Source organism: Brassica oleracea, chromosome C9 (genome assembly GCF_000695525.1).
Source record: "Brassica oleracea var. oleracea cultivar TO1000 chromosome C9, BOL, whole genome shotgun sequence".
Taxonomy (NCBI): domain Eukaryota; kingdom Viridiplantae; phylum Streptophyta; class Magnoliopsida; order Brassicales; family Brassicaceae; genus Brassica; species Brassica oleracea.
In genome coordinates, this window is record NC_027756.1 from 42,450,419 (window position 1) to 42,464,128 (window position 13,710).

At 39.7% G+C, this 13,710-nt stretch overlaps 2 protein-coding genes and 1 pseudogene across 2 annotated transcripts; all 3 read right to left on the bottom strand.

Annotated features, from left to right (window-relative positions):
- Positions 1–1,887: 1,887 nt before the first annotated feature.
- On the bottom strand, positions 1,888–3,615 carry LOC106319021 (E3 ubiquitin-protein ligase RING1-like). Its single transcript, XM_013757221.1, has one exon. It carries the CDS (start codon positions 3,434–3,436, stop codon positions 2,243–2,245), a length of 1,194 nt encoding a protein of 397 aa, XP_013612675.1. The 5' UTR covers positions 3,437–3,615; the 3' UTR covers positions 1,888–2,242.
- An 857-nt stretch (positions 3,616–4,472) lies between these two features.
- Positions 4,473–5,880, bottom strand: LOC106313717 (annotated as a pseudogene).
- Positions 5,881–7,493: 1,613 nt separating this feature from the next.
- Positions 7,494–10,142, bottom strand: LOC106315070. Its single transcript, XM_013752843.1, has 2 exons — positions 9,440–10,142; positions 7,494–8,455 (listed from the first exon to the last, which is right to left on the bottom strand). Exons 1-2 carry the CDS (start codon positions 10,140–10,142, stop codon positions 7,494–7,496), a joined length of 1,665 nt encoding a protein of 554 aa, XP_013608297.1.
- Between the last annotated feature and the right edge of the window lie 3,568 nt (positions 10,143–13,710).

Below are 13,710 nucleotides of genomic sequence, written 5' to 3' on the forward strand. Positions count from 1 at the left end.
GGATTAAGGTTAGGACTAGAATTAGGGTTTCATGATTTCTAATCAGATCAATCAATAAAATCGAACCTAGCATACAATCTTAAACCTCAAGACATTAGATTTTATCATGAATCTATCAACCTATCGGATTATATAAGAAAAGCAAGCTAGCAACCTATCGGATTCAATCAATGCTTTAACAGGCTGGTCGGTTTAATAAATTTTAAATCAGATGAACAATTAACCAAGCAGGATGAGAAAATAAATCTATCAATCCTAACTGTGATCAAAGCATTAATAAAAACAAGCAGGTTGGATTTAATCAAGACTTAAACAGATCATAATTATTAAACTAGCAGGATGAGAATAATAAATCTAACAACTTAACTATCAAACAATTCTAGCAACATAGCATCAGATTCAATCAGATTTAAAACATCAATGATCAAAACCGAAAACAGTTTTGATTTCAAAAATATTCGATTAGGGTTTTAATATGTGATTTGATAATTATAGTATAATTAATTTTGATACTTATATTATTTAGGGTTTATAGATATAGGGTTAGGGTTTATCGGATTTTAACTTGTAAAATCTGATTTGGGGTTTTAATCATGTAAGAACATGATTTAGGGTTTAGGGTATCAAACTTTAGAGCTTCCATTTACTCATTAGGGTTTGATCTATTATCATATGGCTTTTATCATAAAGATTAGGTTTTATGGTTTCATTCTTTATCAAACAATCCAAATTCGATTCATATGTTCTTAGATTTCGAATTACCTTTTAGCTTAGTTGATTGTTGAAACTGGACCACCAAAGAATGAACCTCGAGCTGGACTGGACGCAAGCTGGCCTGGACGCGAGCTGACTGCGAATGGATTGAGGCTGAGGTCGCGAGCGGCTGATCGGGCACGCGAGCTGTTTGCTGTCGGATTGCGAACGGGACGCTTGCTGTCCGGGAACGCGAGCTGCCCTGGATGGTAGCTGAGGCTGAGTTCTTCTAAGATTAGGAACGCCTTGGGCTGGAGATGATCGGGGACGTGAGCTGGAACCATAGATGCGATTACGGTTCGTCGGGTCGCGGCTAGGTTTAGGGTTTTGCGATTTTGGTTTTTGGCTCAGGGTGTTTAGAGTTTCGTGCTGATAATGTGTTGTAAACTTAAGGATTTAGAATCTGTAAGTTCTTATTATTATTCATAACATAAGGTGCACTTATATATGAGAATTACAAAGAGATAAATGGAAAGATACAAATATGGAAAGTATACAAATACAAGTAAAAGGAAACTAGGGTTTGCTGTCTCTCCTAGCCACCTCTCTCTCTCTCCTCTTGCTGCGGCCGCCTCTCTCTCTCTAGATATTGGGCCGGCTTATGGACCAGACCGGTTATGAACATCGTATAGTTTATAACAAAATTACTATTATAGTCTATTAGTCTTATAGACAGATTTTTTTGGTTGGCGTTATCACATGAGAAATATCGTTTCTTGACCTCATAATTTTCACCTACGAACTCCATCTTTTGTCTAATGAATATATTGCTAAACCTTAGTAACAGAATTTCTAGTGCTGCCCTGGTTCAAACCACCTTTTGAGATGGATGATTATTCCTTAAATCTGAATATCAAAAAGCTGATCCTAAAACTAGGAGAAATTACAAACCTAAGGTCTATAATTTCGAATGTTAGCAAACAAAAAAAATCTAGTATAGAATTGAGGAGAGAGTTTTTTGTCTACATCTAGCAAAAAATGTATTTTATCATTTATGTAAAAAGAGTATTTATGTTAACACATCGTTCAATAATTTTTTTGACCGGGTCAAACCGTTTCGAACCAAAATCTAAATACGCCGTCGAGTCGAGGTATGCATTAAAAGGGGACTTGCAGTTGAAACTGAAATTCAAATTAGGCAACTTAACCATCAAGACTTTTGTCTTCTTTTCTCATTCCTATGCATCTCTTTCGTAGCTAGGCCCACTCTTAGCATCCGAGGAAAAAAAGGCTTAAAGAGCAAGCATTCTTTACTTTCTCGGAAACCAAAACAGCCAAAATCTCGAGAATCCGAGCCCAAGACAACAGCCAAAGAAAAAAAAAAGATGAAGGCTTGAATGAAAACATTAGACATTTTGATGTAATGTAACATACAACGAACCAAATAGAATTTAAAAATAAAAAATGGATCGTTCCAATCTTAACTTCTTCTGAATCCTTATATTTACATTTTGTAGAATGAACAAACATATATATGTATATATCATCGTCAATGCAGAACTGAAGAATCTCTGTTACTTCTGTTTCTCCCGAAGTATCTTCTCATCACAGAACTCGACCGTTCCAAACCCCTAGGTTCTACTTCGATGTCCAAATCAACACGATTCGATGAAGAGGAATTAGAGCCACGGTTCGGTCTCACTCTCCTCATCAACGACACCATTCCCCGAACCATCCGTCTCAATCTACCTCCCGAGCCGGAGCCACCACCGTTGCTACTATCTGACTCGACTGTCCCCTGTGCTCTAACCCACGAGATCCGTCTACGACCCTCGCTGTTCCCACCAATCCCACCACCATCCATCTCCGTCAACACCACAGGCAACACTCTCTCCCCCTCTCCCATCGCCGCATTAAACCTCCCGACGGCGAATCCCCCTCCGGGAAGTCTCCATATCGTCATCCCCACGGCGTTATCACCCTCATCGTTGTTGCTGCTGCTCCGTCTGTTAGGCTCCGAAGGTAGCTCGAACCGGCAGACCGGGCACGAGTTCCTGATCGATAACCACGGCGTGATACAGTCGTCGTGAAAAATGTGTTTACACGGCATCTCACGCGCCTCCGTCTCCGCCTCGAAAACCTCAGTGCACACGGCGCAATTCGCCTCCGCGCTGATATGGCAATCGGAGATTTCGACTCTAGGCAAAGACTCAATCGCCGATTTCGACGCCGGAGGGTTACCAGATCTGCCGATTCCGGCTCCCGACGCCTCGATCTGACTTAGCTGCTCGAGCAACCGCTCGAACCCCGATCCCATCAAGATCTCGGATACTGAATCCGGAAGGGGACGAAGACCCGATCCGGATCCGTCATCGTAGTAAAACTCGAAAGCGCGTCGATCTCCTTCTTCGGAATCGTCTCTCTCGCCGGCGCCTCCTTGGAGAACGATGACCGGATTGAACGAAGGACGACGACTGGATCTACGGCGTCTAATCACGGATCTACGGGTGCTATCGATCGATCTAACTTCAGTGGAAGCTGGGGTCGGTAATTCGACGGCGGCGGACGAGGCATCGGTTACCTCTTCGATGAAACCACCGTCGCAGTGGGGGCAAGCGACGCTGACGGTGGTGCCTTGTTCAGATTCAGACCAGACGCTGACGAATCGCGTGCAGCTGTAGCACCAATAAGACGCGGTGGCCGGCGGTGTTGTAATTGTCGTTGACGGCGACGATGACGGCATCTTCTAACCTTCTGACTCCGTGAGAGGAATCTCTGACCAGAGTTAAAAAATGAGAGAGAGGTTGAGATGAGAAAATGTAAACGTAGCTTTTAAGGCGTTCGTAGGAGCGGAATTAACGGCGTCGGATTAGACGGTAGATAGACACGTGGTAAGTGTTTGACTGGGTGGGAGATCGCGGAGTTATTAACGGACGTTATGTATAGAGGAAGGAGCGTTCAGACGTGTTTGACCCAAACGCGGAAAGTGGAAACGCAGAGAAAATTCAAAAGAAGCGCCGTGTCTGACTTATGTGGGAACCCATTTGATCTCCGTTTCTTCTGGGAAAAAGCCACCCAACGACATCGTTTCCGCTTGTTAATTATGCCAGAAGCAAAGCGTGCTGACTGATTAATAATTAACTAGATTTTTCTCCGCGCGGATACTTATTTTCACTTATATTTATATATTATCTAATTGTTTACCCTATTTTAAAATGTTTATAAACAAAAAATTTAAATAGTTTACATGTTGTAAAAAATATTGACCCGTACCCCATACCTTCGACAAATATTGACCAATTGATATGTTCCTTTTTATTAATAGTTTAAATAGATTAGATTCCTTTTTATTAATTTAATGTTCTATCTTACATTTGTTGTTGTTAGTTACATAATTGATGACATATGCTGTTATGTTAGACAATTAGATATTCTTACACGTTGATGGCCCAAACAATTATTGGTGCCGAGTTGATAAAATACATACAAGGACCAACTTGTATCTATAAGTATCAGTTTTCATATATCTTTTTTTATTGAAATGAAAAGACTATAAAAGTTGCTCAACTAACAATTATCTCGGTGTTTGTCTCATTTGTTTGCAAGTAATGAAAATAGACAAATCGCAATTATATCAAACCGATTACCAACATTTATAGTCACCAGAAACAAAAATTCAAAACCCAAGATATCAACTTGCTGTGAAAACTTGCCGTTTGCTCACAACAATAGAGTGAAACAAATTAATTTGTGAAACATATTCATTTCCTCATAGAATATTGAATCAAATCGGATCGGATTTGATTGTGATAGAAATAAACAACTTCAAATGGTTTGTCCCCTTCCTTATGGCTAAAATTATGCAGAACAATAAAAAATGTGAAAACAATGATCTATGATCCCTCTGAAACCAACAATGGCAGCTCGGAATCTAAACCAGAACTGAAAAAATGCCAGCTTGAATCATGAAACGCTGGAAAATAATCATCTGATACCGTCTCAATAGCAAACTCACTAGTGATTTTTCGTGCAGCTATGATCCGTTTAGTGGCACGGATGACTTCGGGGTCAACAGTCACTTGCTCCTCGTACATCTGAAAGCTGTTCCCAAACAACGCGATTCTGCACAATCGATCCATTCTCCAGTTTGCTTGCAATAGATTGTTGTACAGATTGGCCTCACAGTGCGGCATGAAGAAAAGAGTAGGCTTCAAAGCTTCCCTGCGAGCTAGCTCGTTCACAGACAGAACCATGCATCCCATAGATTCTATAGGACACTAGATTCAGTCGCCGAGAGGATTGGATCGAATACTTCTATGTTAACAACCCAATCAAACTCTCTCTTCATCAAAATCGCAATGCTCAGCTGAAACCGTGGAGATTCGTATGACTCGAGGCTTCCTATACCATACACCACCATCTGAAGCTGTGTTTCAGTGCCTAACACGAGGCGAAACTGGTCTGAAACCTCTGGAGACTTGAGCTGTTCTATTAAAGCAGTGTAGAACTTTGAGCTCTCGATTTTGTTGATGGAGATTTCCATCTTCTTCTTTAATCTCGCTTGCCTCTGCGGATCAACTTCAAGATCATCAGACTTCCATGGTTTCTCTTCTTCTTCTTCATGAACCTTAGGTTTTGGTTTTCTTCTCCCTTGTCTTCTTTTACTAGGTAAGACCACTGTCCACTCACCATCACTACTTACGTTTTTAACGGGTGCCCCCATAAGAAAATGACCTAATGACACAGGCCTTTAAAATTAGGGTTTATACTCGATGCAATGATTCTATAACTGGGTTTCGTCGCTACCTAAACATCACAACATAATTTCGATTCAAAACATAAGATCTACTATTATATAATGAAGAGTCTAAGTGAAGCTCCTACCATAGAGCTGGATCAAATACATATATCAATCGCTTTGCACAGATCCGGTTTATCTACTTTGAGATCGATAAAATAGAGCCTTGGAAGGAACATCACTGAAACTTACAATCAGAAACGAAACCAGAAGAGGATGATCGAGTAACCTTTCTTGCGGTACAGGAGAAGACGAAGATTAACGCTTGGAATGTGAAGCAACCGAGTGGACTCAGTGAGACATCGGGGTTGTGTTTCGTCCGACCGAGACCTCAAACCTGCATCGATATGAAACCAGCGTAGCGTGATTGGTACAGGAAAATAAGGAAACAGACCATGGGCTGGAGGGAAAGTTATTGTTGCCTATGTACCGGCCCATTAAGTAAAAGACTAGACGACATTTGGCGAAAGTCGAATTATGCCGGTATTTATTACATGAATAACATATTTAAGTTGATCAAAAAAAAAAAAAACATTGTCAGAAATAAGCCTATGCATTTTACCCGAAAATTATAAAATACATATTCAGTTTGGATCATGGTTTAAGTTTTGTAGAGCTGGACAAAATATCTGTAAATTTTTATTTGATTTGTTATTTATATCGATTCGAACCAAAAAAATTGGATATTTATAAACTTCCGATTTATTTTTGTATTTTGGATTTCTTATTTATTTTTATTTTATTTATTAAAAAAAATTGGATATCCGGTTAAAACTAAAAAAAATTGGATATCCGAGACACTGAATATCCAAATCACTATAGATCAAATCAAATCAGATAATTGATAATTCACACAAAACGTATCAGATCACGAATTTCTCAAAAATTTGAATATTTGCCCACCATTAATGTTAGGTACTTATTGGATCCGTAAATCTTAGTTCAGGTCTGGGTCTTACCCAAAATCCGAATGGAAATCCAAATTTTCTGAAATATTTTGTATATATTTTCAGTATTACGGATATTTTTAAAAAAAATTGATTTGAATTTTAATATATAGTTTAAAGTTTCGGCTAAAATTTCAAATTTGCTAGGGGTGTCTTATAGCGACTTTGGATCCAGACCAGAAGTTTTCCGATGAGTTGGTGTCTGGTCCGTCCATGTAACTAAGGCAACATCACATCCTGGAAGTTTTCATGTTGTTTTCTATTTTTAAGAAAATACCTTTCGCCAGGTAGCTTGAACAGGTAAGTATTAGTCAACTTTTTTTGGGGTAAAATCCCTGTTCGAAACTACGCTAGACGTAAAGCAAGCGGTTGGGTGACGTCTAGCACCGAATCAATAAATCGGAGAATATACGGGGATTAATTAGAATTTATTTTAGGACATTTTTATATTATTTTGTATATATTTAATATATTGATACTGATTACAAGAGATTCATGGTGGTGTGGTGGTTTAGTGATGTTTATTAACACCACCCAACTCAGGTTGGAGGCATTTTTGGTGCGAATTAAATGTATTTTCGAGTTTTCATTTAAGGAAGGGCAAATTAGTCATTTATCAGTCATCTTCTTCTATAGGGTTTATTTCTCTGCAATTTCAATAACGACGGCTGCTGATTTTTTTTTCCGATTTTCCATCATTTCCTTGTTTTTTCTTGTTGTTTAGCACCTGTCATAAATCTTATGTAGAACATTTGGTTTCTGGGTTAAAAAGAACAAAAACTTGAGATTTCTCCTACCATCCGTTTTTTTCTCCCGGATAGATTGAAATCGCCATGGTCCACAACCGTTTAACGTTTATCCGCCGCGTTCTCGGACCAAGCCACCGCGTTTTAGAACAAGGGGTAAAATAGGTATTAGTCAACTTTTATTTGCATGTTCTTTATCCTGACCGATTCTTGACACATGCTCTTGGGTTCTAGTTTTTTTTTTTTTTTTTAATTATTTCTTTATTTTTATTATTCTTCCTCATTACATCTTTAACAAAAAACTCTCTTCTAATGGATGTTAAATACAAGACGCCAAGTAGATAAAAAAGTAACAGTGGAGGGGAGATTTCTCTGTTCTTTAGATAATATGTCCATTTTTGCCCTAAGAAGCTGTTGAATTTCCGTGAAGAGAGAAGCTGCCGGGAGAGAAGACTGAAAATGCAATCTAGAATTACGCTCTTTCCAAATCATGTAGAAAGAGGCTTGGAAAGTGAGCTTTAGGATCAGGTTGACGTTGCTGTCCCGAGTAAGCGCCTTAAGCCAGTTCAGGACATCCATGAACAAAGGTGGAGGGGAGAGCTGGAAAGCTGAGAAGAAGAATGCCCAAACCTCTTTGCTATACCCACAGTCAAAAAAGAGATGCTGTCTAGATTCATCAGCAGAACTGCATAAAAGGCATAAAGGAGAGACCGAAATGCCCCAACGTCTCATCCTGTCCCTAGTTGACAATCTGTCAAGAGCCACCAACCAAGTAATGAACGCATGCTTTGGAATCCTTCCTCTGAACCATACGGATTTGTGCCACGACACTTCCGGAAGATGATCATATAAGTGATTCCACATGAGAGAGGTCGAGAAATCCGTTCCAGGGAAATTTTCACCCACTCGCCATAAAAAGCAGTCCTCTGCCTCTGAGGCAACTATCTCTCGATGGTCAGGGAGACTGTTCTTAAATAGACTAATAGTCGGGTTTCTTGATCTAGAGGAGTGCAACCACCAATTGTCATTAACAAGAGCATCTCGAACCACTGCATTCTCTGGAAGGCCACTCAGCCTCGGACCCCTCCCATTAGTCAACTGATATAATGATCCTAAGGAGGTCCAATTGTCGTGCCAGAAGCTAGCGGAGGTACTAGAGCCAACCTCACAGACCACAAAGGGTCGAGCTAGTTGTCTAAGCTGGCAAAGAGATTTCCAACTCCAACTTCCCGACCTAGAAGCATCAAGGGCCCATAAATTCTCAGCTCCAATAAGGTTTAAGCGAGTCCATGACACCCAAAGCGAGCCAAATGAGGCAAACAACAGCCATATAAGCTTCAACCCCATAACCTTATTCCACGGGAGCAATCTCTTAAGACCAAGGCCTCCAGATTTCGTGGAGGAGAAGACTATCTCCCAGGAAACTTTAGCTCCTCTAGCTCCCAAAGAAACCGCCTTCCAGAGAAAGCTGTTACACATTTTCTCCAGAGCTTTGAGGCAACCATTAGGGAGAAGGAAGATAGAGGCCCATAAGGAAATAGCAGAGTAAATCACCGACTTCAGCAACTGTAACTGCCCCGCAAACGATAGGTGCTTGACAGTCCAAGAAGTGAACCTCGAATGAATCTTGTCAAGAAGAGTTTGATAGTCCTGCCTCCTTAGTTTCTTTGTGGTGAGTGGAACGCCTAAGTATCAAACGGGGAAAGATCCTTGTGCCAGACCATGCGAGGCTGCAGATGACCTGTTGCACTCCATGTTTCCCCCATCAAAAAACACTGCTGTCTTGCTTCTATTAATCCCCAGACCAGAGCACTTGTTAAAATCGTCCAAAATAGCAAGTAATCCTTGAAGAGATTGATCTGTTCCATCAAAGAACAAAAGCACATCGTCCGCAAAGCTGATATGGGTAATGAGGGGGGGGGGGGTAATGCCACGTGGGTGAAGACTAAAGGCGTGATTCATATCTCCTTTGTCTAGGAGCTTGGAGAGGATGTCCACTGCCGCCAATACGAACAATAGGGAAGAGATGGGGTCTCCCTGCCGTAAGCCCTTTCTCCCTGGAAAACATTTCAGCAGCTCTCCATTGAAGGAAATACTAAAAGAGGTGGTGGTGATACATTCCTTTATCCAACCGATAAACACTTCCGGGAGATCAAAAGCGTGGAGGATGTTGAACAAGAAGTCCCAATTGAGATTATTATATGCCTTCATTAGATCGATTTGAAGGCATCCCTTAGTCGTAGGTCCTCTCTTATGGAAGCCAGTTACCAACTCAGAAGCGAGAAGAACGTTTTTGCAGAGGAGCCGACCCTTAATGCATCCCACCTGATTATGTTGAACCGCGTCTGGCATAAACAGTTTGAGATGCCTCTTCAGTAGTCTCGCTACCACCTTGTATACGGTTGAGCAACAAGACACTGGCCTGAACTGAGACAGCTCGTCTGCGCCGGTGATCTTCGGAATCAGTGCAATCGTGGTGGCATTAAATTTTTTGAGCATCCTTCCAGAAGTAAAGAACTCCTTGACTGCCTGGATTGCCTCGTCACCAACGATCTCCCAAGCATCAATAAAGAACTCAGCCGGAAAACCATCGGGGCCCGGGGCCTTGCACTTAGGCATTTTAAAGAACACTGCCTTGATTTCCTCATCTGAAGGAATCTGAGTGAGCTCATTAGCCAGTGTAGAGGAGAATCTGAACGGGTGAATGTCTCTGATCTCTCCAACTGTCATTGGCACAATGCCCCTACTCTCTGAACCCAACAAATTTTTGAAATAAGCCCATGCCATTCCTTTGATTTGTTGCTGATTGTAGATCCTCAACCCTGTATGATCCCTCAAGTAACGGATAGCATTCCACGATTGATTAGCCAGTACCACACGGTGAAAGAACTTGGTACTAGAATCTCCTTCACGCAACCATCGGATTCTTGGCTTCTGGTTTCTTTTCCCCTTCACCATGTCTTAGTGAATTTTCATTTCCTAAGTTTTCCACATGAATTCTCAATGCATTTTCTAGAGAACGATTCCTGAAAAGCTTAAAGTGTCGCCAAGTATTATCGGAGAATGAAGCCATCTCTCAGAACGAACTAGTTTCATTCTGATTCCATTCTCTTAAGGTAAAACTTAGGGAAAATTGTTTTTTTAGAGCAAAAAATGATAACTCTGTTCCTTTAGACTAATCTCTATTTTGTGCCATTTTTTCCTATAACACCCTTTAATATATTTGAAAATAAATTTAATAAATAGTTTTAATAAAATACCTATATGAACTTAGTGGTATTTTTTCCAGTTATAAAAAAGTTGAAATCATAAATTTCAGATTATGTTCTAAATAAAGTAGAAATGGCATTCTGCAAAGTAGAAAACGAAATCCACTTTTTTTATTGAATCTACAATGTTTAGAATACGTGATCTATGTAAATAGGAGTATTCTAAAAATATTTAGAATACACATTCTGCGCTTACCCTACCGTTCTAAAATCTTTAGAAATCAAAATCTACACATTAATATAAATCTAAAACACGTAGAAACCGACTTCTACAGATTTACTATAAATCTAAAACATGTAGAAATCAAAATCTACACATTACTATAATTTTAAAAAACTGTAGAAACTGAAACCGATTTCTACAGATTAGCTGTATTCTACGGATAAGAAATCAGTTCCTAAAAATATGGAAACAAAATATTTGGGAATATTCACTTTTATATTTTGTAAAAAAATTGATTTAAAAAAAAAACAAAAAAAGGAACAAAAAAAACGAAAAAAAAACGAAAAAAAAACCTTGGTAATCTTCTTCGTCGTCTTCTATATTTCATTGATTGTTCACAAAAATTTCACAAAAATTTCACATTATTTCTACCATGATTCATGTCTATGCTTCATGTGGTGTTTGGGAATTGGTTGTATCTTCAGGTTGGAGTTTTAATGTTGATAAAAAGAAAGGGGGAAGGTTACTTGCATTGGAATTGAAGTCCTCTCTGGAACAATTACAGAAAAACGTTATAGAGGATTTTGGTTTTGAAGAAACGGATGCCGATTTGGAGTTGAGTTACCTTCCTATTGGGTTGATCAATTCATCAGAATTTCCACCGGTGATCATTGGAAACTCATGGCAAGTTCAAAATTTTCTAGGGTTTTGTAAGAAGCATCTGTCAACTCAATTGTGTGTTAGCTATAAAGCAAAGCAAGGAAATCCAAATAAGGTCGACATTGATCTTAATATGATGCCAACTGATGCAAGTACTAGTGAAGAGAACGAGCGAAATCCTTGTGACATTGGGGCCACTTCAAGTATTGTTAAGGGGCCTAAGCTTAACGAGAAGAAGAAAGGGAAGATGAAGCAAAGTGAAGTTGATGGAGATGATTATGATGCTGACAACATCAACTCTGAAAAAGAAAACAAAGAAAAATTGGCAAAGAGTCTGGTGGTCGAATTGGTTAAGACGAGAGATCTTTTCCTCAACAAAACAGTTTTGAAAGCGAGGTTTGAGTTATGTGCAATGAAGCATAAGTTTCACTACACAGTTACCAACTCCAATAAATCAGTTTGGTGTATTAGATGCGCTGATAAGGTGTGCTTTTCGGGTGCTCAAGCAGAGTGTTTGAAGGGCTCCACATATTTTATTATTAAGAAGTATGTCGGTGTACATTCATGCGCACCTTCAAGCAAAACCAGTGCCGGAAAGACAACTTCAGCGAAAACGATAGGCGGTCTGATCATGCATAAATATGAAGGTATCAAGGAATGGCCTAAAGCGAAATATATTGTTCAGATTATGCGTAATGATTATGGATGTGAGATCTCTGATTCTTTAGCATGGGATTCCCGTGAATATGCAGTCAATGCTGTAGAGGTATTCCAGAGGAAAGTTATGGGAAAATACCAAAATACTTGCACATGCTCCGAGAGGACAATCCGGGTAGACATTCCTCTTATGCGACTGACGTCAATGGTAGATTTCGATATCTGTTTATAGCGTTTGGTCAATCGATCAGAGGCTTTAGCAAAGTCATGAGGCGTGTCATTGTTGTCGATGGAACATTCTTGAAGAGTAAATTCAAAGGGTGCTACTGGTTGCAACTGCTATAGATGGAAATTCAAATTTTTATCCTATTGCATTTGGGATAGTAGACTCTGAGAATGAACAGTCTTGGGAATGGTTTATGAGACAATTAAAAGTTGTTGTTGCTGATGATAATGGTTTGGCTTTTATTTCGGATAGACAAGTGTCAATAGCAAAGGCACTGGAGAAAGTGTATCCGCTAGTGAGACATGGTATTTGTATTCATCATTTGTTGAATAATGTGATATCATATTTCAAGGGGAAGGGATTAGCTGGGTTGATTTCTAAGGCTTCGAAGGCTTATAGAGTGGTTGATTTCAAGAAGATGTTTGCTCATGTTTGCAATATCAGTCCAGCAATTGGAAATTATCTTATGGAAGCGGATGTCAAAAAGTGGGCTAGATGTCAATTTCATGGATACAGGTATGACATTAGGACAAACAATCCTGCAGAGTCGATAAATTCTGCGTTGCGTTCGCCAAGAGAGTTTCCCGTAATTCCTTTGTTGGACAGTATTAGAGAAATGTTGACACCCTGGTTTTTTAAGCGTAAGAAGTTGATTTCAAAGCACACCCATCGTTTGACCATAGATGTGGAGGAAAATATCGATAGGAGAATCGAAAAGGGGAAAACTTTCGGATTTTACCCTGTAACCGATAGCCAGCTGCTTGTTAAAGGCGATACAATTGACTGCTTTGTTGATTTGGACAAATTGACTTGTTCTTGTGGGAAGTACGACCTCTTGAAGATCCCTTGTAGACACGCAATAAAAGCCGGTTTCTTTGTTGGTAGAGAACCATATACATTGACTGATTTTTTGTATACCACGGGAGCTTGGAGTGAAGCTTATCAAGAAAGCATAAATCCCATTTCAGTTCCTGAAGATGGTTGGTCCGTCCCACAAGTTGTGGAAAATTCTGAGGTGCTACCGCCTGAGACTAGAAGATCTCTTGGAAGAAATAGAAAACGCAGATATAAAACTGTTGAAGACATAATCCGATCATCACAAGGATAACAGGGGGGGGGGGGGGGGGGGGGGGTCAGCTTCGCAAGTGCAGTAGATGTGGTGTTGGTGGTCATAATAGAGCAACTTGCAAGATGCCAATATAGTCGATTTGTTTGTTGTGTTCTTCACAATTTAGTGAAAGCTTTTCAGACTTCAATTGCTTGATTTCTAGTAACTTTGTTTCCGTTTGTGACAACTTTGTTTCAGTCTTTCAGACTATATTTGCTTGAATTTTAGTAACTTTGTTTCAGTTTGGGAGAACTTTGTTTAATTTTCATGATGTATTAACTTGGTTAGAAGATCTGAGTCAATCGATCCCTTTAACAAACTGTGATGTCCGATCCGTCGGGATCGATCAATCTATAGACTAACCGGTCGATCCTGATCAATATGTAGAACAAACAAAAAACACGGACTATCTTTTGATCGACCTGGTACAATTCTCTCGATAG